Source organism: Dipodomys ordii, unplaced genomic scaffold (assembly GCF_000151885.1).
Source record: "Dipodomys ordii isolate 6190 unplaced genomic scaffold, Dord_2.0 Scaffold17, whole genome shotgun sequence".
NCBI classification, from domain to species: Eukaryota; Metazoa; Chordata; class Mammalia; order Rodentia; family Heteromyidae; genus Dipodomys; species Dipodomys ordii.
Window position 1 is genome coordinate 22,339,463 of NW_012267233.1, and position 24,315 is coordinate 22,363,777.

General features: G+C 39.6%; 1 protein-coding gene across 1 annotated transcript in view; it reads right to left on the minus strand.

Moving 5' to 3' along the window:
* Window positions 1-207: 207 nt before the first annotated feature.
* The window catches only part of Ca13 (carbonic anhydrase XIII), a 30,746-nt gene continuing 6,638 nt past the window's right edge, over window positions 208-24,315 (minus strand). The window contains exons 3-7 of the mRNA XM_013012416.1: window positions 18,889-19,007; window positions 13,920-14,015; window positions 11,595-11,657; window positions 9,466-9,621; window positions 208-1,552 (exon numbers count right to left, since the gene is read on the minus strand). Of these exons, the coding sequence (XP_012867870.1) occupies window positions 1,433-1,552; window positions 9,466-9,621; window positions 11,595-11,657; window positions 13,920-14,015; window positions 18,889-19,007 (554 nt within the window). The 3' untranslated portion in view covers window positions 208-1,432. The remainder of the gene's footprint in view (window positions 1,553-9,465; window positions 9,622-11,594; window positions 11,658-13,919; window positions 14,016-18,888; window positions 19,008-24,315) is intronic.

The following is a 24,315-nucleotide window of genomic DNA, read 5'->3' on the forward strand; positions in this document are numbered from 1 at the left end:
TTCCTCAGCACCACATAAGCAAAAAGAAAAAAGCTGGAAGTGGCGCTGTGGCTCAAGTGGTAGAGTGCTAGCCTTGAGCTGAAGAGCTGAGGGACAGGGCCAAGGCCCAGAGTTCAGGTCCCACAACCGGACCCCCCCAAAAAAAATCTCTCTTAAGAGACCAAGGAACATGTATTGAAGAAATATGAAATCTGCCGTGGTAAAATCTCTCTTAAGAGACCAAGGAACATGTATTGAAGAAATATGAAATCTGCCGTGGTAAAGGGTGAGTATTTAGGTAGTAGTGGGGGTTTGAACGCATGTCCTTTCATTCACTGGCAGGCTATCGTCCCAACTCTTTTTTCCACTTTTGTTATTTTTCAGGTACAGTCTTATGCATTTACCCAGGGCCTGCCTCAGACTATAATGCTCCTACCTGTAGCCTCTTGTGTGACTGGAACCATGACTCTGAGCTTATTTCTTAGGATGGGGGCTTTTAATAACTTTTTGCAGGGGTTTGCCTCAAACGGTGATCCTCCAGATCTCTGTCTCCTGAGATGACAGCCAGCTAAGCCATTCAATCAGTTAGGACAAAGGGTTTATGTACAAGAGTGTATTTATAGGAGACTGAAGTAATTTTTTTTTATTTTCACCAATGGATGAAAAGTTGACCCATACAGGATTGTTCCCTGATTTGTTGTCAAAACACAGGGCAAAAGAAGGCAACCATTCATCACAGTCATGAGCAGCTTTGTTTAGTCCGTAATGTGTAGTCTGTTAGTTAATGCTATAATTTGGTATTATCCAGTACTTTATTAGACAGCTCATCATCAACACTACCAAGTGAATGTGATGTATGGTACAAGTTGTTAATACACAAAGCAACTCTACTCCACATCGCCATAACTCTCCTATTCTGAATCGCATCCAAATTATCTCATGACAATAAGCAGTATAATTGTAGAAGAAATCCACTTTAAAAGGAAATGCCTACTTCTGATAAATTTGAACAAGTCTCACAACATGAAAAAGAAACCAGTTCTTTAGCAAAAGTTATCCCAATCTGGAAATTATATCAAATCATTCTGGAAATGAAGTTAAGCTTTGCAGCAAACATTGTGGAGAGGTGAGGTGGAGTGAGTCTGTCAAGGTAGAGATTTTAGTCCACCCTGGGGCTCCTAAAGTCAGCTACATGTTGATGAAGGTTGAAGCAGATGTATTGTTTTAATAAACTTCAAATACTGTTGAACACCTGAATGACCATGGGGGCAAATCTGGGACAGATGAACTAGTTTGGTTTACTTAAAAGACATCTGATTTGCCTTGTGATGCAGAGTCAAGTGGCATCCATCATTACAAACCTAGGAAAGAAGAGTTAATAAGGCTTTTTGTGTTGTATTTTGTTTGCTGCCTTTCCACAGCCATTTCTGCAGCAACTCGCTGGCACCCACAGTCAATGGAAAGAGGCTCTCACTCTGCGGCCCTTCAGGGGCTGTGGTGGACGGTGATTGCTCAACAGAAAGGCGGCTGCTTCACCCTCCCTGCTGCACTGAAGGCTTCGGAATTTGGCCAGCTGTCAAAGAAAAGAGCAGCGTTCATTTCAGCAAAGAAAGTCACCTCCGTGCTAATGGATTGCGTAGAAATTCGTAGAACCATTCTCCTACCAGAAACCAAAACAGGGCAGTGTAATCTTTCCTCAGTTATGGCTTATACGCCTTACGGGGTTAAATGCCTGTTAAATTCCCTTTGGTATGCAACTTTCTAGGGCTCCAAAATTCAGTATCAAAGCTTTCTTGCTTTGAAGATCAAAGTTACACAGAGGGAACAACGTTTAGGATGTGGTCATCCTACAAATCAGAGATTGGTTTTCAATACACATAATACATACCAGTCAGTTCTTCTGAAAGTTGAACGTGGCTCCCCATCTCTACCTCATCTGTTTAGAACTGGATCTGACTTAGGCTCTTTCTTTGAACACCTTGCTTGTTTGGGGTAAGATTCCCTAAATCTGTCCGATCAAACCTTCCCCTCTCTATGACCTTCCCCAGCTAGGTAAGCCCTATTTATACCAGTTCTGAAATTTGACCAAGGTTCAGATTTCTTTCTTTTGGTTCCTTGTCCTGGATTGGCTGACTCTGACCCATCTTACCCTTCCTGAAGACACTGGCTCCTTCTGGCAGAAAACTACCCCTCTGTCATCATAGCTGACTCAGCATCTTCAAATTCCTGGGAGCTTCCAGGAGGAGGAAGGTGTGACCCGCAGGGCTGCTTTCCTTGGCTTGAAGACTGAAATGCTAACTTCCTTGTGTGGCAACTCCACTAAAAATGAGAGGTTCCTTAGGAGAGGAACAGAAAGGCACAATGCTGTGTGCACCTGATCATACAAAATAATATTTTTCGAAATGAACTCCAGGAAATGTAAACAAGAGGTTCTCTTTTTTGCTGTTTTTGTGTTCTTTCCTTTTTCTTCTGTATGTTCAGTTATATGTCTTTGGGAGTATAAGGGGAGGCACAGAAATGGAGGGACAAAAGGTGAACCAAATGCAGCAGTGGTACTCACTAGACATTATATGGAAAATGAACTATACAACTTGTGGGAGGGATGGAAGGGCCAAAAAGAAAGGTACTCATTACCTGACCCATGTAACTGTAACCCTTCTGGACATTACCTTTATGATAGCAATAAAAAAAGTAAAGCAGGGCACTGATGGCACATGCACACCTGTAATCCTAGCTACTCGGGAGGCTGAGATCCGATCATCTCCATTCAAAGCCAGCCTGGGAAGGAAAGTCCATGAGACAGACTCTGATCTCCAATAACCACCAGAAAACTGGAAGTGGTGCTGTGGCTCAAAGTGGTAGAGTGCTAGCTCTGAATGAAAGAGCTCAAGGAGGGGCTGGGAAGGTGGCTCAGTGGTAGAGTGATTGCATTGCATGCCTGAGGCCCTGGGTTTGATTCCTCAGCACCACATAAGCAAAAAGAAAAAGCCGGAAGTGGCGCTGTGGCTCAAGTGGTAGAGTGCTAGCCTTGAGCTGAAGAGCTGAGGGACAGCGCCCAGGCCCAGAATTCAGCCCCCAACACTGAACCCCTCCCCCCCCAAAAAAGAAAGACCTCAAGGACAATACCCTGGACCTGAGTTCAAGCCCCATGACTGACAAAAAAAATTTTTTTAATTTAAAAGGAAATATTCTTCTCAAAAGTTTCTGCAAACTGTCTTATGTCATACTTGTGCTCAGCCATCTTCAGCAGCACTCCATTGCTCACCCAAGTTGAGGAATGATAAATATAAGCTCTCTTCCACAACACAGGGGCTCAGGCATTGTGCTAGGTGATATATATTCTATTATTTAATTCTCCAAAGAATCCTACCAGTCATATGCTATTTTCCCACTTTACAGATGAGGGATAGCTGGGAAGTGTCAATAAATAAGTTGTTCCACAAATATACCATGAACTAACTACAGATGCATATTACATTTCTACTTTTCTTTTGTTCCATTTTACTCTATTCTCCTTTTATTCACTTGCTATTATGGAAACATTCCAACACACCCAAATTTGAAAAAGCTGTATAATAAGCCACTATGAAGGCTGCACCCAGCTCCAATATCAGCACACGCCCAGATCTGCTATCCATAGTCCCTCCCAACCATTCTGTCCTCACCTTCTACCCTGCCCAGACCAGATTACTTTGAAACACATTCTGAACACCATGTCACTGCAGTGTAAGCATTTCAAAATATATCTCTTAATAGGCACCCTAAACAAACTTGTTATCATGGACACAACCCTGCTCCTATTCACCTTCCTACATCTTCCTGTCATTTTCACACGAAATCCCACAGTGAGCCTGTTTGGTGAAAGGTAATCTCAGAGCATCTGAATGGAAAAACTGGGACGATTCTTAAAATCTAAATTACTGGATCTCACTCCAGACATCTGAATGAGTTTTTCTAATGAGGCCCAACATTCCACATTTTGATAAATTTCTCTTAAGTGGAACTGGGACACACTAAAATTTCAGATTCACAGGTACAGTGCTGCCAAAATCATTTCAGTTCTTCCTTTCTCATCCTTATTTAGGCTATTTCTTCTTGAATTTCTCACCTTTACTTAGCTATCTGCAAACAATTGCTCCCTTTTAACCACTTACCTCTCCCTATGGACTGAAGCCATAGCTTATGTACACTAGGCAAGCACTCTACCACAGAGCTACATCCCCAATCCTTTTCATCTTTTAAACTCCAGTGCAAATCGTTCATAAAGTCTTTCCAGATTTCTCCATTGAAAATTAGTCTCTAATCATCTGCAGTCCCATCACCCTACATGTTTCTCCTATGGCACCAAACACAGTCTACAGTGTTACTTTTCATGCATTTTTTTTATCTCCTTTACTTCAAACTCTTTGGATTGGGCTACATTTTTATGGTATTTCTCTTGCACTTGCAAATTATTAGTAGTAAACACATAGTAAACAATGCTACTATTAGACTCATATACAATAGGATACATAATCTACAATTTAGAATTTAAATTTCAAAGTAATTATGTGGACTTTTATAAAAATCAAAATTAATATTGAAGTGAGTAAATTCTAACAACAGAGGCAAAGAAAAATATCCCTAGATTATTTAATGTGAATTACAACACACATTTTACTATTAAAAAGGGCATTCAGATTTTGCTCCCAGGTATGTTGTTCTGAGATCTTGCAGACAGTCTCTCTGTAGAAAACAACTACACAAAACAAGCAATAACAATTATATGAAACAAGAACCTCGTTCAGGTACTGGGAGTAAGCAGAATCAGAACCCAGGTGAGAAGTTCATGCTTGCTTGACCAAAGAAAAATGAAAGCTTTAGAAATGAATTCTTGCAACCCTTCTGTACATCACCTTTATAATAGCAATAAAAATTAAAGTAAAAAGCAGGTGCATTCTTCCTTCTCCAGAGTTTAGTCTGGCAGTGAGTACCGTGGTATGCAACGTGACACAAGGCTGCCAAGGGCACCCGTCTGCTGCAGGAAAAGAGCTAAAGAGAAGCTCCTCAGACTCTATCCACATCTCTGACGGACCTAGTGATCACATAGGCAGAGAACAGACAGCAACAAGACCAGCCAAATGAGGCCACAACTATAACACATGACAGAATTTTTGCTTCTAGCCCACTCAGGAAAATCACCCACTAAAACAAAAAGAACTATACTTATTAGACAAAAGTAACAAAATCCATAGTCTCTAAATCCCAAAGGCTCATATGTTAAAGGCCTGGCCTTCAATGCTACAATATTCATAGGTGGGGCTTTAGGGAAGTGATCAGATCATTGGGGCTCTGGCCTTATCAATGGATTGACCTAATCAATGGATTGATGGGTTCATAATTTGATGAACTATTGGGGAAGTGATACAGCTGAGGAGGTGAGAGCTAGTTGAAGAGAATAGGGCCTGGAAGGTAGGCACTTGAGTCTCTATTTTGCCCCCAAATCCTTCTTTCACACTGTCTATATCCCAACCTCTACAAGGCAACTAGTTCTGTTCCACAACACCCTTTCTATCATGATGAGATTCTAAGACAAACAGAAATTTGATCACAGAGACAGAAATACGACCAACACAATGTGTACAAGATTAAGAGTATATATAGCTTAAGTGGTAGAGCACTATTTGCCTAACCTCTACTAGCCCTGGGTTTAATCCTAGTGGGTTAATTTTTAAAAACCTAAGAATTTTTTTCTTCAAAAGACACAGTAACAAAAATAATAGCAAACTGTACAATGAAAGGCACCTTTTACTGAATGAATTTTTAAGAAAATTATTATCCAGCCTACAAAAGAGAACTGAAAGTCAACATTGAGAAGACAAATAACACAATTTTAAGATGGGTAAATATATGAGCAGATACTTTGCAAACAATTATATATATACATACACACATACAGAGTCAATATGCATTATGAATAAATGTACAGCAACTCTAGTTATCAGACAAATGCACACTGTTAAACTAGAAAAAGTGACAATAGCAAGGGCTAAACAGGATATGAAGCCTCTGGAAATCTTAAAAATGAAATGTAAGCCACTTTAGAAAGCAATATGGCAATTCCTTGTAAAATTAAACATGTATGACCTGGTAATCCCAGTCCTTGATATCGGTCTAAGACACAAGTATGTGCACACAGCTGTGTATGTGAATTATTCCTAATATCCAAGTATGAATCACTACTACTCATAATAGCCCCAAACTGTAAACCACCCAAATAACCATCACTGTTGAATAGATTTCCTAACGTGTTTATCCACAACCTAGACTCTAAGTCAGTAGGAAAATGAATTAAGTGGGTCATTTAGAAACATTAATGCTATGTGAAAGAAGTCAAAAGCAAAAACCTATTAACTGTATGATTCATTTAATTAAAACACTACAAAAGACAAAATTCTAATGGCAGTGTGTCAGTAGTTTCTCAGGCCTATGAGGGCAAGGAGTAAAATGAAAAAGTGCACAGAAAACACTCTGGCCAGGAGAGCTATTCTATACTTTGGCTATAGTAATTTTGCAGGGTTGTAGGCAGTAACACAATTAGCCACCACATAAAGTTGTATAGTATGTTACCATAACAAATGCATAAAGAAAGGGCATGTTTTTTAATATAATGAAGTCAAAACTAAGTATTTTGCTTACTAAGTAAATCCGTTTAGATGACCCAAAGAGATCTGCCAAGTGAAGTCAACCTTCCAAATTGACAGATCTATCATTAGATCTATTATTAAATGCATCAGAAAAATAGTTTTATGTGTGCAATAAGATTTTTGAGCCCTCTCTGAGTGATTCTGAGGGAGAAAAGAGTGAATGTGAATCAAGGGAAAGAAAATAAAACCATCTGACTTTCCCTTTAGGTCAAACAGTAACTTGGCAAGGACCAGTGACAGAACACCTTATGAAAATCCAGCCTCAACTTGAGGGAACATCATATGATAGAACTGAAAAATGAGTAGACAGTATTTCTCAGTGACTTTAGAAAATCAAGGAGCTGCCAAAACTGGGTTGAAAAAATGTCTTGGGGAAAGTAAGTCTTTGAATCAATGATATGAGTTATTTTCATTTTAATTTATATGAAAGATCTACACCATGGAATAATTTTACCAATCTGGACTTCATTGTGGATCAATTTTCATATTGATGAATTACTGCAATGATACTCACTTTCTAAATGGCCCAAACTCAGTCTCTGCTATTATTCACATCATACATTCATACTCTATATTTTCCATAATTAAAGAAGCAATATTAATATTCTGTCATTTCCTGAAGTCCTTCCTTTATTTGGGTATCCTGTGTTTTTGCCTAATGTCTTTTTTAATTACAGAGCTCCACACAGGAAACAGCATTATACTTAGTAGTTACATCTGTTTAAAAGACCCTTTTCTTTGGTGGAGGGAGAGGCAGGACTGGGAACTGAAATCACACTTGCTCTTAAGCCATGTTTTCAGTTTGTTTTTCAGATGAAGTCTAGGTCTAATCTCTGGTACAGTCCTCTTGTCTCTTCCTCCCAAGTAGCGGAGAGCCCAGGAGTGTATTTCTAAACCTAGCCCTTCTGTAAGCATTTTTTATTGTGATTTTTCTCAGATTTAGCTTGCTTTTGATGATCTTAATCCTGAGGAGTTCTGATTAGGCAAGTTATAAAATGTTCCTCATGGAATGGATTTCTTAGAATGCTTTTGTTTCATTATTTAACAATTAAAGCTATTTACTGTAATAATAATTTAGTGACTTGATTTATTATCAAATAACCTTCTTAATCTGTCTAAAAGGGTTCCTGATGCGTCCATTTAAGTTAATGCTTCCAAGTGAGTTACCAAGTACACTTCAGCTCCAAAATGAAGTTATTCTTTTACATACGCATCTTGCATTTTAAAAAATCACATTAATAATATTAATTCAATGAAGCTCAAGTAAAATACAATAATGAGTCCACAGCTAAGAGTAGTAATTCCCTAACTTGCAGGTAATTATTTTAATAAGAGTAACTTTATTTTATTTTCATGCATGTGTGTGCTGGTCATGGCGCTTGAACTCAGGTGAACTTAGGTGCTGCTGTCCCTTTGTTCTCAAAGCTAAAGCTTTACCACTTCAGCTCCACTTCTGGCTTTTTTTTGGGGGGGAGGTGTTAATTGCTAGTAAGAGCCTCACAAGCTTTCATGCCTGGGCTGGCTTCAAACCAGCATCCTCAAATCTCAACTTCCTGAATAGCTAAGATTATAGGCATAAGCCACTGGTGCCCAGCCAATTTTATTCTTTTAAATTAATTAAATCATAGATTTTTATATACTTTCCTCCAAATCACTGGTGGATTAAAGAAAACTAGCACCAACAACTCAACTTTATTTCCTAAGTGGACTTAATGAATAAAGACACCCCTGAAATTTGAAGGAAACAGGATCTTCTAACCATTACCACTTTGATGATATAATTAACACATTATTAAGCTATTGAAACTTAATGAAAGAGTATAAAAATAAACATTTATCAGAAATAAACTCCATTACTAAGGCCACTGAATAAGTAGCAGGTCATTTTTCTCACAATATGATGGGGAAAAAATTATGTGTCTTACTATCAGTCAAGTTCATTAAAGAAAATGTTTTAATGACTATGCATCAAGGTATTATTTGTCTGTAATTCTAAAGACAAGGTCAATGAGAAGAAACACCCAACCGAAATTGGATGTGTTCACCCCAAAGGCAAATGCTGCCTGAAATGATCTAGGGAAAGGTGATCCCATCCTTTTGTGAGAGGAGTGGGTGGACAATTAGCAGCTAGGCAACTGGACAAGTCTGGGTCAAGAAAGAGTACTTTATTACCAGCAAAAATAACAATAGACATAAATAAATGAAATAAAATAAAATAAAAATAGACAATACTCCTGCTGATTCCTTATAGTGCTAATTATCTTTCTATCTATCTATCTTTTAGTAAAGGAGTCAGAATTTTATTTGATTCTATTTTTTCCCACAGGTCAGTTGTGTCTTTGGTTGCAGAAACTGTCATATCCTGTAGGAAGCTGCAAATACCCAACTAGAACTCTGGTAAGGGGACAACTCTGGAGGACCTGATGACTATGGAGGTGGCAAGCACTTGAGAGGGAAAAAACAATTCAGAGTAGACATTTTAATGCACACTAGAAAAGAAAAATGACAGGAAAGTAAAGCCGGCTCTGTGGGGGATTCGTCTTAGCAAAAGTGGGGCGGGTGAACAGAAAGGATGAAGGAGGATGACTATGGTCAGAGTCATTTATTCATAGATAGCATATATGAAAATAGAATAATGATCTGGGGACTGGTGGCTCACACCTATAATCCTAACTAGTAAAGAAACTGAGGCCTGCAGGATCCCAGTGTAAGACTAGCCAGGGCAAAAAGGTTTGCTAGATTTCATTTCCAAAATAACTAGTAGGGAGTAGGGATGGAAGTACCTAGGAGAGGTACATACCTGTTGAGAGCTGATGTTTATTGGTTGTTTTAAAACAATCCATGTGACGCTTTCGAGAAGAGGTGGAACTGTCAGAGAACCAGGATATGTCCAGTAGTCCCAGGAGGATGGAAGTAGAGATAATGGGTCAAAATTTGTGAATCGAGTTTGCTTACCCTGGAAAAACAAAGTGAATGCCACAGATTACAATGAAATCTTACATGGACAAAAATTCTTCCAGTGAGATACTATGATACTATTTAATATTTTCCTTTAGTATCTTAAAAACAATTATCTGAGCTGGGTGCCAGTGGCTAACTACTTGGTAAGCCAAGAACAGGGGGGATCACCATTCAAGGCCAGTTCAGGGTACAGTGTCTGTCATCTCAAACTCTCTGTAGGAACCTGAGAACAAGAGGATGGTGAGCCAGGACAGTCCAGGAGGAAGGGTCTGCAAGACTCCATCTGTACTAAGTAAGGGAAGTTGAACACAGTCACATGCACTTGTGATCTCAGAAATGACAGGCAGCTGGGTCCCGTGGCTCACACCTGTAATCCTAGCTACTCAGGAGGCTGAGATCTGAGGATCTGGGCTCAAAGCCAGCTTGGTCAGGAAAGCCCTTGAGACTCTTATCTCCAATAAACTGGAAGTGCAACTGTGGCTCAAGTGGCAGAGCTCTAGCCTTGAGCTGAAGAGCTGAGGGACAGTTCCCAGGCCCAGAGTTCAAGCTCCATGACTGACAAAAAAAGAAAAAGAAAAAGAAATGACAAACAATATTCAGTCGATGGATTGCAGCTCATGCATGTGCTGGGGCAGGAACAAGACCCTATTCCCCAAACTAATTTGTGAAAAACAGAGCTAAAGGCACAGTTTGATCGGTAGAAAACCAACCTAACAAGTGTGAGGACCAATATCTCTAAGAAAGAAAGAAACAGAATTATCTAGCCAGGTGCCAGTGGCTCAAGCCTATAATCCTAGTTACTAGGGAAGCTGAGATTTGAGGATTGTCATTCAAAAGAAAGTCTGTGAGACTCCTGCTGCCATTAAACTACCAAAAACAAAAGTCAGAAGTGGAGCTGCGGCTCAAATAGAAGAATGCTGAGCAAAAAAAAGCTCAGGAACAGCACTCAGAACCTGAGTTCAAGCTCCAGGACTAGAATCAAAAGAGAAAGAGAGCACGAGAGTGAGAGAAGAGAATTGTGTGACCTTTGCCTTCATGTGAAAAAATGAACTAGCACATCATCTAGATTTATTGAAGAAGTGCAAGAGGGCCAGTTTACATGCAGTCCCCTGTAATCCCAGCCCTTGGCAGCTGGAGGGAGAACTAGCTTGAGTTCAAGGCCAGAAAAGTTTACATAATAAGACTCGAGTTGAATTTTTTTTAAAAAGGAAAAAGGAAAAAAATCTTAATATTTTTACTATAAGTCAGTGGTCTTTAAGTTCATTGCTATTAAAGGTTTGTTTTTTTGTGAGTTTTTTTGGGGGGGTCCAGTCGTGGGGCCTGAACTCTGGGCCTGGGCGCTGTCCCTCAGCTCTTCAGCTCAAGGCTAGTGCTCTACCACTTGAGCCACAGTGCCACTTCCGGCTTTTTTCTTTTTGCTTATGTGGTGCTGAGGAATCGAACCCAGGGCCTCAGGCATGCAAGACAAGCGCTCTACCACTGAGCCACCTTCCCAGCCCTAAAGGTTTATTCTATAAAACTATAATGCAGAGGATGGGAAGATGGCTCAATGGTAGAGTGCTTGCCTTGCATGCATGAGGCCCTGGGTTTGAATCCTCAGCACCACATAAGCAGAAAAAGCTGGAAGTGGCACTGTGGCTCAAGTAGTAGAGAGCTAGCCTTGAGCTGAAAAGCTAAGGGACAGTGTCCAGGCACAGAGTTCAGGCCTCATGACCAAAAAAAAAAAAAACAACCTATAAAGCAGACAGTAATTCTACATGAATACATTTATTAGTAATTATCAAGATATTATCAGATCCTTCATAATTTTCAAAAGGTAAGTGACTTCTCCTTTGTTGAAATATGCTGCCTACATTCATCAAAGCAACAAATACTTGCTATACCCACACTGTAAGTCTTTATACAAGGACCAAAGACTTTAGGAGGAAAGGAAGATATTAGTCATCAGCAAATAGGAGCTCATTTTACCTTTTCTTTAATAGAATCCAAAATGTCAGTAACCTTTTGTAGCTGAGGGTTGTGTTCACCAGTCTAAAAACATGAAATTTCAAAAGAAATGGTTATGGTAGCAAATCCAGTCTGTGTCATTCCATTTCACTCACTATTTTGTCATTGTTGTCTTAAAAAAAACTCTAAGCCAGCACAAAACAAACACTTGTTGATCTAGAACAAAGCTTCTTTTCTACCTGAGAGAGTGATCATGCCAGAGTAATAAGAACAAGTTGACAGGACAGGATTCCTGTACTCAACTTTCAATTTGGTTTTGAAACTGGTAATGACAGCTTCCCATTTGTTTTTGTCTTCTGAATGTTTTACTTGAGACAAACCTTGCTAAGGACATTCTAACAGAATTCCTTCACTATGAAGCTACACACAACATTCAGACCCAAGATACAACTGACTATGGTGGTTGTAAATACTAGACCAAAACATCTTCCACTTGCAGCCTGAAATTTTTTGAGATACCAAACTGAGCGAAAATATCACAAACAGAAAGTCCATATTCCATGGACTCACCAGCATCAGGAGTGTTGTGACTACTATTGGTTTTAAATGCATAAGGACTAACCTGTAGTCACTTGATCAAGCTGCCACTATACAGAGGTGGTGGCCAACTTATCCATGGCCTACCCAGCCTCCACCTTAAATCCCTCCCCCAGCCTCAGATCTGTGAGTTACAACATCACACACAGAGAATGGAGCATAGCAAGACAATGCCACACCCTACAAGAATGTGGTAGCAGTGGGAGCTGAGAGGCCCAACCTTTCCCCAGAGTGATGACAACTTCTCTGTGCACTCGTGAACATTAGACAAAAAGAAATATGACACTCTTTATTTCTCAAGTTATGCCATGTCTCAATGAATGGCATCACCTGGAAGAGCAGTGCCTGGGATTTCTTCTCTTTGATACTGCATTGGACACCACTGTGAATCCTCAGCCCCACCTCTTGTTCTGGCTAGTTTCTAGATGGCCAGTTCTGAGCAGCTAACTACTGGCCTTGTTAGTGGCACTACGGAGCACCTGACAGTTATATCAGGCATTTCTCTTGCCTCTGGGTTTTCCTGATGTTGATTTCAGGAGTTCAAGAGCTTGCTTGACCCACAAATGCACAACTCCAATATAGGTGGGATTTAACACCAGAGATCTGAACCAATGGTGTTTTAAAAGAATTGGTCAGCATGGTAAGAGTCAACATGCCATTGTGTTCAAACAAGTGCTTCAACAGTAATGAGCCAGGTACTAGTGGCTCATGCCTATAACCCAAGATACTTAGAAAGCTGAGATCTGAGGATCACTGTTCAAAACTAGCCTTGGAAGGAAAGTCCTTGAGAGTCTTATCTCCACTTAAGTAGCAAAAAAGCCAGAAGTGGAGGGCTGGGAAGGTGGCTCAGTGGTAGAGCACTTGCCTTGCATGCTCCAGGCCCTGGGTTTAATTCCTCAACACCACATAAGAAAAAAGCCGGAAGTGATGCTGTGGCTCAAGTGGTAGAGCGCTAGCCTTGAACTGAAGAGCTGAGGGACAGTGCCCAGGTCCAGAGTTCAGGCCCCACGACCGGACCCAAAAAAAAAAAAGCCAGAAGTGGAGCTATGGCTCAACTGGTAGTGCCAGCCATAAGCAAAAAAGCTAGGGGACACTGCTAAGACCCCGAGTTCAAACCCCAGCATGGGCACATAACAACAATCAAAAAATTAAAAAATAATCTTGAGCTTAAACCCTTTGCTGCTCTGTATAGCTGAATATATATCAGGAATCAAAAGGTGCATAGGAGCCAGGCACCAGTGGCTCACAAATGTAATTCTAGCTACTCAGGAGGCTGAGATCTGAGGATCACGGTTCAAAGCCAGCCTGGACAGGAAAGTCCATGATACCCTGTCTCCAATCAACCACCAGGAAACTGGAAGTGGTGCTGTGGCTCATGTGGTAGAGTGCTTGCCTTAAGCTTAAGAGCTCAGGGACAGTGCCTAGGCCCAGAGTTCAAGCCAAATGACCGACCAAAAAAAAAAAAAGTGCTAGGCTGTTTTCTTCTCAGGATGGCAGTTGATTTCTTTCTGCTGCTAAACTAGTTATGGATATTGCCGTCAAAATTCACATAAAAATTATCAATGGAGAGCTAGAAGAATCATAAGACTATGTACTAAGTTAATATGTAACTTTTTAACACTTCAAAGGAAAATACTAAACCTAGAGCTAGTTTATTATTAAAAAATTACTCAAATAATAGGTACTACATGACTGAAACTCTTTGTTCAATATAGCTGATCATTTAACAAGAACTCAGTGGATTCTTACCTTTAAAAACACTCCCAGGACAGCTAGTCCATCTGGCGCATGAGCTGCCTCTACAAAGCTGGGGTATTTGTCTGAATTCCAATGGACAACATGAAGCTAAAAAAGAGGGACATAATATCATTCAAATGTTTGTTTCAACCTCCTAGAAAACATAATGCAGGGGGGTAGTTGTGGAGGTGGGAGGGAAGGGATGGTAGGGGAAAAACAAAGGAGGAGGCAACAATGCTCAATAGGAAATGTACTCATTACCTTGCTCATGTAACTGAAACCCCTTTGTCCAGTATTTTTACAATAAAAAACATATACAAAAAAAGAAAGAAAATATAAATGCAAATACAACATGGCTATTGATATTTGATGCTGTCCACTCATATGTATGATGTATTCTTCATGAAAATCTTTGGCACCATCCTGTTTTATTCAAAACTAAAGGTCAAACAGGAAGCATCATGGTCAATGACCTATAGTATTTTATTTAAAAGACTACAATACCTTGTTCATTCTTCCCAGTTGCAGCCCCAGCCAACTCCTACTCAACTGATTTGGGGGTGCCTCTGGGCCTTTGAGGAAATTGCAACAGAGCAGTCCTAGATCAGATCCCACTGCTCACTTGAGCACTTGGAGGAAGCTGGGCTGCATAGGCTAGAGATGTCAATTTCCTACACCATCAGTCTTTAGGGACCATCCTGTTGTTAAGTACAATGAAATGATCTTGAAAGTGTCCAGTCAGATGTTTATTACATGCTTGTTTGTTTGTTGATACAGGAGCTCATTATTTGGCTCAGGCTGGCCTGAGACTCACCGTGCAACCCATATTGTTCTCAAATTCATGGTCCTCCTAATGCAGGCTCTTCAGTATGGGGAATGGGTGTGTGCCACCATACTTGGCTCAGTTTTCATACTTAATGGCTTCAAAAGACAAAACTTCCCTTATGAGAAAGTATTTAAGAAGTATACACACCTTCTTGTTATTAGATTACAAATAATGTAATTTTTTATGTAATTATAGAATGTAAAAAAATTATATCAAGCTGACATATCCAGCAACTTGCTTTTTATGTGTGTGCGTGCCACTCCTGGGGCCTGAACTCAGGGCCTAGGCTCTGTCCCTGAGCTTTTGGCTCAAAGCTTGTGTTCTACTACTTGGAGCCACAGGGCCATTTCTGGTTTTTTGGTAGTTAATTGGAGGCAAAAGTCTTATGAACTTTCCTGCCCAGGCTGGCTTCTAACAACAATCCTCAGATCTCAGCCTGCTGAGTAGCTAGGATTACAGGTGTGAGCCACCAATTCCTGGCTTACTTACTTTTTATGCATTTATAACCCTATATAAATATCTTCGTTTTCTTTTCTGGGAAATGAAGCTGTGGGTCTAGGAACTGGAGGTGAAAAGGGTGGGCAGGTAGGTGAGAAGAGGATTTCAAGGGACAAGGAACTCCAGAGAACGTATTTCCCTTACTTCACAACTCTGCTCTCAGGCAAGTGGCCCCAAGGAAACTTGAATTTCCTATTCTGTAAAGCACTGCAGTATCCAAAACATACACAAAAATATGAGAGACTGTGTAGTTTTCTACACAGTAGAAATGTAGAAAACTACATTTTTCAGTCCCGGTTAAGAGAAGCACAAACTGAGAAGTCAAAGGGCAACATGCCACACCCAGAAAGATTTAGTTAGGGTCATAAACTCTGAAGAGCAGGCCATACTGTCCAGGTGTCTGATAAAAGTTATGGCCTACAGAAAGGGAACATTCAGGACTCCTTCTAACATTCATGTAGCCTTCATGTCCCTATTTCCTGCCTGATTATTATAAAGAAATGTGGTGTCTTTCGCTTACCTATTTTGATTCCCTCTTTCATATATAACTCCAAATCTTACAAGCAACTAACATTGAAGGGATTTCTGAAGAGATAACGACTGTCATAAAGAGTCAGTTATACAGGTGTGCGATAGTACACTATTCACACACAAGCAAGGAGATGGCTAGATAATCAGACAGAAAATACAAAGGTGGATTCCTGTCTTGTCATCCTGTTCCCTGTGGCTGTGGGATAGTTGGGGAGGAAGGAAACTATAAACACTGGATGATGAAACGAACTTGATGTGGCTCACAGCAGATAGAGGATATAGAGGGCTCCAGTCAAGTCCAAGGGCTCCAGGCCAATCAAAACAACTCACTCACTTAGTGAGAAACCACATCAAAGGGCCACAATCATCACTGTTAGAAAATAGAAGTATATTTCTTCTATACACAACCACCCTTCTGCTAAATGAAAAACAACTTGAAATAAGATGGGAAACAACAACAAGGAATTAATGTTGTTGTTGTTGTTGTTTTTAAAGAATAACTCAGTCCTGTCTCCCACATAATTTGCTTGAGTGATAGCCCTGTCTTCCCCAAAGAACTTGATACTACTTTTTTTTATTAACACCTGTATTTAAATTAAAACACAGAGTAGCAATCTTGAGTTTCCTGGCTAACAATAACTGCAGCAGTGATTTGAGCTGAATGACAAGGTGTTGTAGTCACTGCAAAAGAAATGGAAATATGATTTTCCATCTAGGAAAACAATTTCAAAATTACACTATCCAATGTCAGCATTTTTCAATTGCTTACATATAAAATACCAAGAGACACTAAGTTGAAAACACCCTGCCATAAATGTAGAAATTATTTCCCAATTAACTACATATTTAATGTGTTTACAGTATATGGTGTGTCAACTTTCCATCTGACCCGAAGGAATCAAGTTAGAGAAAATATTTGTCTTGGCACAGTTTTGAAGGACCGTGGTCATTGGTCACTTGTTTGGGGGCACTGGTGAGGCAATGCCATGGTTAGATTACTGGGTGTAGCTAAACCGCACACCTTAATGCCAGGAAACAATAAAGAGCAAAAGGAAGAGCTATTGCCCCACTCTCCCTGTAAGGTCACACCATCAGTGATCTAAAGACCTCCCACAAGGAGCCATGTAATAAAGGTCCCACCAACTCCCAATACCACCACCTTGGGCACATTCAAAATCTAATGTCCCCAGAAAAGATGAACTATATTCAGATAAAGTTCCAGATATAGAGCAAGTTATTAGTATAGTTTATATGAATATGTAACTTTAGGAATAAATTTTCATTAGCTCTCTCTTTAGTAGCAAAAGCCATCGTATTAGGTCCTAAATAAAACTCGGTATGCACCTCTAAATAGCTATTTTTGGTCTATTTTATCAGAAGACATAACTCAACAGTCATGAACTTAAGTAAAATCTAAACATCTTGGAATCACTTCTAGAGTTCATACAGATACTTCTTTTTTATAAACCTGAAACTCAAATGTAAGTGATGTCCACTTGCCACCATCTCTATCCCTGTTCTCTTCATTAAACTCCAGGTTTGTATCTACAATGTACTCAGCATGATACTAGAATGAGTAACAGGTTTCTCCAACTTAGCTTTGCCCAGAACAAGAGTTAATTGTTTTTTGCAGCCCACTCCTCCCTAGACTCACATGCTCTGAGTTTCTATGGAAACCTAGAAATGAGTGACCCAAAGCAGCCAGCTTTTAATCTCTTAGATTCTTTTGAGATTTAGAACAACTTTTAAATCGGGAAGGCAAAGCTTTAGAAAGCAAACATGTAAATCGCCCAGTAGAGAATCTAAACCGAGACACCACATAAGATACTGTAATTCTGCTTTTTAAGTATCTTCTACCAACATAGAATGAACACTTCACATGTACACATTATTCTTCTACCTGAAGACAAAGCAGGCCTCATAACCTCAAGCATTTGGCTTCACACAAAAGCAATCTAGTTGGCAAAATGAACATTTGGATACAGCTCAAATTGCAGATTGGGTGTTAAAGGAATGAAACTAGAAGGAAGTTCTGTTTTCTGGATTTTCCTGAACATTTAGGCTGCCACAGCTCAGTAGCCAAGAAAAAATGAAGAAGATTTTGTAATGTATTTGTCCAGGAGCTCTGCTGTATTGGACTTATATAACACAGAAACCAAGTCAGTTTTTCCTGGAGTAATTTTGATTGAGTCATGCAAATATTCGCTTTCATCTCATGCTACATCTGGGTGTTAAATGTTTTAATCATATTAAAAGTTAGAGTATATTATGCTTCTTCTTTTCACCAGAGGATTAAAAATTAGAGTAATATTAATGAATACAATTAGAATAAAAAAGTAACTTTCCAGTGCAAAATAAATAAATGAACATTTTATTTTTTAATGTCATTTGATGTCATTTCCCAATGACCTGAATAATTAACCAAAGTTCTATCTTGTACCTGCAAATGTAGAGATAACATAAAGTTTAGGAAAGTGTATGCCTTTATATTTTTTCCTAAGTAGAACTTTGCCATATTTGATGTAGGCTGTACATATTTGCATATATTTGTGTCTGGATCAAATATGTAAACAGTTGAACCAAAGACAAAAGTTTTCTTTCCTTCCCTTTGCATTGGTCTTTCAAGAGATAACAACAGGTATTAGTAATTTACCATTAAGAAGACCTGGTTTAGGGCTAGGAAAGTGGCTCAGTGGTAGAGTGCTGACCTTGCATGCATGAGGCCCTGGATTTGATTCCTCAGCTCTACATAAGCAGAAAAAACTGGAAGTGGTGCTATGGTAGAGTGCTAGCCTTGAGCTGAAGAGCTGAGGGACAGCGTCCAGGCCCAGAGTTCAGGCCCCATGACTGACCAAAAAAAAAAAAAAAAATCACAACATTTCCCAGCTGCATAAAAAAAATTAATCTCTCCAAGTCTCCAATTTGTTCATTTCTAAAAGGAGAACACACACCCTTACTTAGCTCTCAAAGTTGGTTTAAATCTTAGAAGGGCCTCTTTTGAAGCTGAATGAATGCAGCAATCTTATATACATACACACCTAACTGGCAGGGTCTAGAGAGGTCCAGATAGTCATCTCTGGGTTGTTTCAATCCCACCACTTCAGGACTGTCAATCTGATGACTTACCTCTGCAGCATACCTCATGCCGTCCACCACATGCTCCGAGCCATGATCATCATTGGACCCCCAGTGAAGATGGAACTGTCGTAACCTATAGTTTCCAGTGAGAGGACCCCCACGCAGAACTAAATATCAATACATTTAAATAGTTAGTGAGAAAAACACTATCTGTAGATCCTATCACAGTTCACCTCTTCCAGAATGACCCAACATATCCTTGCCCTCCAAGGAGGGCACTTGGTTTGCTGACAGGGACACAACTTTAGGTATACAGGGAGGAAAAAAAACATTTTTTAAATGTAGATAGTATATAATATAGTTATTTATGGAATACCTGGGAAATCACAACAGCCACAGAAAGTGGAAGATATTAGAATTTCTGAAATCAAAAAGGCTGAGTGGAATGGTATATGCCTGCAATCCCAGCTATCAGGGAGATTTAGAAAAAGATGATCACTATCTGAAACTAGTGATCCAAGCTCTGGGGGTGGGGGAGCGGGGAATATGAGACCTGATCTAAACAAAGACATGGTTTATATGGTAAAGAGCTTGTCTAAGAAGCAAAGGCCCTAAGTTCAAATCGACCAGTACCACCAAAAATAAAATAATAATTGTCCTATTAAAATGAAGGCAAGCTAAGTCTCTGAACAATCTATTATACAAAGAAGTCCCGCTTGAGCTTGGTAGAAAAATACAGCTCTATGGTTTGGCATAGTCTTCTGCAATGGAAAACAGAAGCTCATCTTCTGTCACTACCTGTGTGGTCTTGGACAGGCTTTACCTTTCAAGTATTAGCTTCTACTTCTAGACAGAGGAGACAGTGATGGGACTTCTCTCATGAGAAGAGAATTCTCTTCATGAGAAGAGAATTATAACTGAATGCAAAGCATGCAGCACAGTTGATACATCCTGTGTTACTTGCATCTTGTTATTGTTATGTCTGAAAACTGGCATCTTTTATGCTGAAATTCTATATTCTTGGGAAATGTAAAACTTAGGACAAAATTAACTCTTTGTTAAGAATCTGTCATGTCTCTGACACTTTGGCAAGATACAATTTAGTATTTTCCCCTCAACAGATATCATTTTCCAAAATGATGAAAATAGAATCCTATTGTAAATAGATAGAAATGCTTTTTGTTCTTTTTTAACAAAAAATATAGTCCTAAGTAGAATTTAGTGAGTCAAGCCTGTAATCCCAGCAATCCCAGCACTCAGAAAGCTGAAGCAGGAGGATTTTAAGAACATGGTCAATCTGGACTATAGTTGAAACTTGTCCATACAAGCAACAAAGCCAGGTATAAGTGGTTCAAGCCTGCAACCTAGCAACTGGGACAGCTGAGACCTGGACGATCATGGTTCAAAGCCATCCGAGATTGAAAAGTCTGTGAGACACCATCTTCAAAATAAACAACAAAAAACTGATAGGATACCATTTGAGCAAGCAAGCCAAGCAACAATAAGACTCTAAATTCAAACTTCAGTACCGGCAAAGAATGAAAGAAAGGAAAGAAGGAATGAGGGAAGGGAGAGAGGGAGAGATGGATGGAGGGAAAAGAAAGATGGAAGGGAGGGAGGAAGGGAGGGAGGGAAAGAGAAAGAGAGAATTTATTCTGAAGCAATATTCGAATAAATCATTACCAGGCATGCTTAAAGTATGGAGGAGGAAAGGAAGCATTGAGTGGTGAACATACCACAAGAATCACTAAACTTCTAGGTACATCTATGAATTAATCTCTTTTCAGAGATACCATATTTATATTTCTCAATATTTTTCAGAAATGATCCACCCTGTAATAAGGAGCATTTTGATCCAGATGTTCTTTCAATATATTAAAGTGATATTTTTTCCAAACATTCTGAAAAAAATAAAACAGAGCCACTTATAGCAAACTTGGGATTTGCTCTTTTGTTATCATGTTGTTTTGTTTTGTTACAAAAAAAGGAAGTTTTACTGTCAGGGTTAATGAGACTTTAGGTTTCCGCTCTCCCTATCACCTGGCCCAAGTACTATCAGAGGATATGAACAATGAATACTTGTTGAATAGATAAATAAAAAGATTTGATTTACCTTGGAACAGTTTCGACATTACTTGAAATAAATTAACTTAGAGAGAAACATTTCCTAAGTGACACTCCTAGCCTGTACAAATTGCATAACCTATATTGATGAAGGACTGGTCATTCCAAAGGAAAAGAAATCAATGGCTCAATTGTCCTTTCTTCTTGGCTATTGAATAATAAAACCTGAGCCACAAGATAAAGTCATTCCTTCAGAGATAAAAAAAGTGGATTACAGAGGTTGGGTAATCAATGTGGAATTGACTTGGGAGAAGATTCAAGCAAGCTGGCTCTGGAGAAAGAAAGTGATACAAAAAAAAAAAAATACACACTGTTAGAGAAATACTCAATGATAATGGCTGATCTTTGGAAAGGCTGCCCTGAACCTGAAGTTTAAAGTCAGATTTGCACAGCTCTGCAGAAATTTCTTTATGTTACATCTTTTGACTTCACATCTGAGTATTTTTAAATATAATCTCCAGCCTGGGATTATGGTTAGTAAATGTCTTATTGTAGAGAAGAAAATTCTGTCTACACTGTGCTTTCCCAAAGAACCACAGGGAAGCAAAGAGTGAGTCAAAAACCTGATGTTATTTAACACTGACCATGGAACTATCTACAGGAAGTAGCTACACTGTGATATAAAATCAATAAAAGTAACCATATCTTTTGAGACAGGGTTTTGCTATGATGCCTGGCTAGAATTAAAATAGGCATCCTCCTACCTCAGCTTCTTACGTACTGAGAATACAGGTGTATGCCACCGCTCCAGGCAATCATAGTTACTTTTAATGAAAATGATGTGTGTGTGTGTGTGTGTGTGTTTCATTTTTCCAGTGCTGGAGATGGAACTCTAGAACCTGTGTAAACTAGGAAAATGCTTTATCACTTGAGTTATACCCCAGTCCCCGATAATGTACTTTCAAATATAAAACTAAATACCCTGCTCTATGTTCTGGATAAGTAATATACTATTATCCTTATTGTATGCTTAAAAATAAGCAATCATTTCTCCAAAGTCACAATTTGCCTATGTAGTCCATTTCTTTCACTTACATATATCTTAATCTGCTCCAAATAACACACTCATAAAAGATTTCTACAGAAATTGAGAAACCAATGAAGTACCATAAAAATCCAAACATAGTGATTGCTCATGGGAATTGCTCAGTGGAAAGACAGAGGCCAACCTAGCAGTTCCTGCAGCACATGAAATGTCTGGGATAGGGCAAGCATAGAATGCCAAAGGAGCCAAAGCAGGGTGGCAGGACCAGTCAAGTGAGGTTTGCAGAAAAGGGAGATCATGAGTCCAGAAAGACAAGTAGCTGGAGCAAGAACAGCCTTGTCTTTCTTCATCACATTATCGGTCCCTTCATCAGATGCCTAGTTACCATAGCCAATAGGAATCCTTCCTCAAGAATTTCATATCCACCTGTGTCCCATTTACAGGACTATTAGAATTCTGAGGTGAACTTGTCTGCAGGTCAGCCATGGATGGACATCTGTCCACTCTCACAATCCCCCAAGGACTATGAGGGAAGATTCAGGCATGTTACTGGTTGACCAGTAAGATTCAGAATTAATGATGGCCAAAATGGCTTCTTTATGAAATGGTCAATGTTCTGTTAAAATTAATATGGTTTGATACAAAAACATACCGGGATTTTTTTAATTAGTTTACAAAAAAGGAAATATCAGTAACAATTGGTTTTAACTACTGTAGTTTAATCTTTTTAATCTCTAAATCATCATGAACCAGTCTCTTTTGTTTTATCCTTACAAAACAATTGGAATCATGATCTACATTTATATAGTTTCTGCCTCCAATGAGTACAAAGTACTTTATGAATGTTCTCATCTAATCCTCAAAATTTCATTATGCTTTAGATAGGACTGAGGTCTCCATGTAAGGAAGAGAATTCACACCACGGATCATGAAATTATGACACAGGGAAATTATCTCATTGATTATCCCCAAGGTTGAGGGAGTATGGGAGGGAGAGAAAGAGGAAGGGAAGGAAGGAGGGAAGGAGAGAGGAAGAGATAGGAAGGGAAAGAAGGAGAGAAGCAGAAAGAGAAACAGACTGAATTATCACAGATCAAAATAGACTAAGAATTTTTTTTTAATTGAGAATGCCAACATACAGAAAAGACAAGAGCTAGGAATGACTGGCTTGTACTCTCAACTAGTCAGGAAGTAGAGGGAACCAGTCTGAGTCCAGGAGAGGCAAGTTAACCAAACTCTACCTGAAATACAAACTAAAATCAAAAAGACTGGGAGTGTACCTCAAAATAGTAGAGTTTTCAAGGGAGATAGAGTTCAATTCTTATTACTGAAAAAAAGAGGAAAAGAGGGGATATGAGAAAGGAGGGAGGGAGGAGGGAGGGAGGGAGGAAGGGAGGAAGGAAGGAAGGAAGGAAGACCTTAAGCTGAAGAGCTGAGGGACAGCACCCAGGCCCAGAGTTCAAGCCCCATGACCGATCCAAAAAAAAAAAAGTATCTACTCTTCACCAGGTGCTGGTGGCTCATGCCTGTTATCCTAGCTTCTCAGGAGACTAAGATCTGAGAATGGCAGTCGGAAGCCCAGGGAAGAAAAGTCCATGAGACTCTTACCTCCAATTCACCACCAGAAAACTGGAAGTGGAGCTGTGGCTCAAAGTGGTAGAGCACTAGTCTTGAGCAAAAAGAGCTCTGAGACAGCTCCCAGGCCCCAAGTTCGAGCCCCATAATTGACCAAGAATAAACAAACAAAAAAAATCTACTCTCTGTCGCCTTTAAAAGTCGTTATAAGAACAGTATATAAATTATAGCCCAGGGGCTGGGAAGGTGGCTCAGTGGTAGAGAGCTTGCCTTGCATGTATGAGGCCCTGGGTTCGATTCCTCAGCACCACCTAAGCAGAAAATGCTGGAAGTGGTACTGTGGCTCAAGTGGTAGAGCGCTAGCCTTGAGCTTAAGAGCTGAGGGTCAGTGTCCAGCCCCAGAGTTCAGACCTCACGACTGGCAAAAAGAAAAATAAAAATACAAAATGATAAATTATGCCCAAGAATCCTTGGCACAGGCCAAAATTTTCTTAATAGAGCCCCAGAAACACAACAAGTCAAAGAAAGGTTGGGCAAATGGGATTGCATAAAATTGCAGAGCTTCTACATGGCAAAGGACATAGCTAGCAAGATCAATAGGAAAACCACAGATTGGGAGAAGATCTTCACTAGCCATACAACGGACAAAGGTCTCATATCTAAAATATACCTGGAGGGGCTGGGAAGTTGGTTCAGTGGTAGAGCACTTGCCTTGCATGCCTGAGGCCCTGGGTTCAATTCCTCAGCACCACATAAGCAAAAAGAAAAAAGCTGGAAGTGGCGCTGTGGCT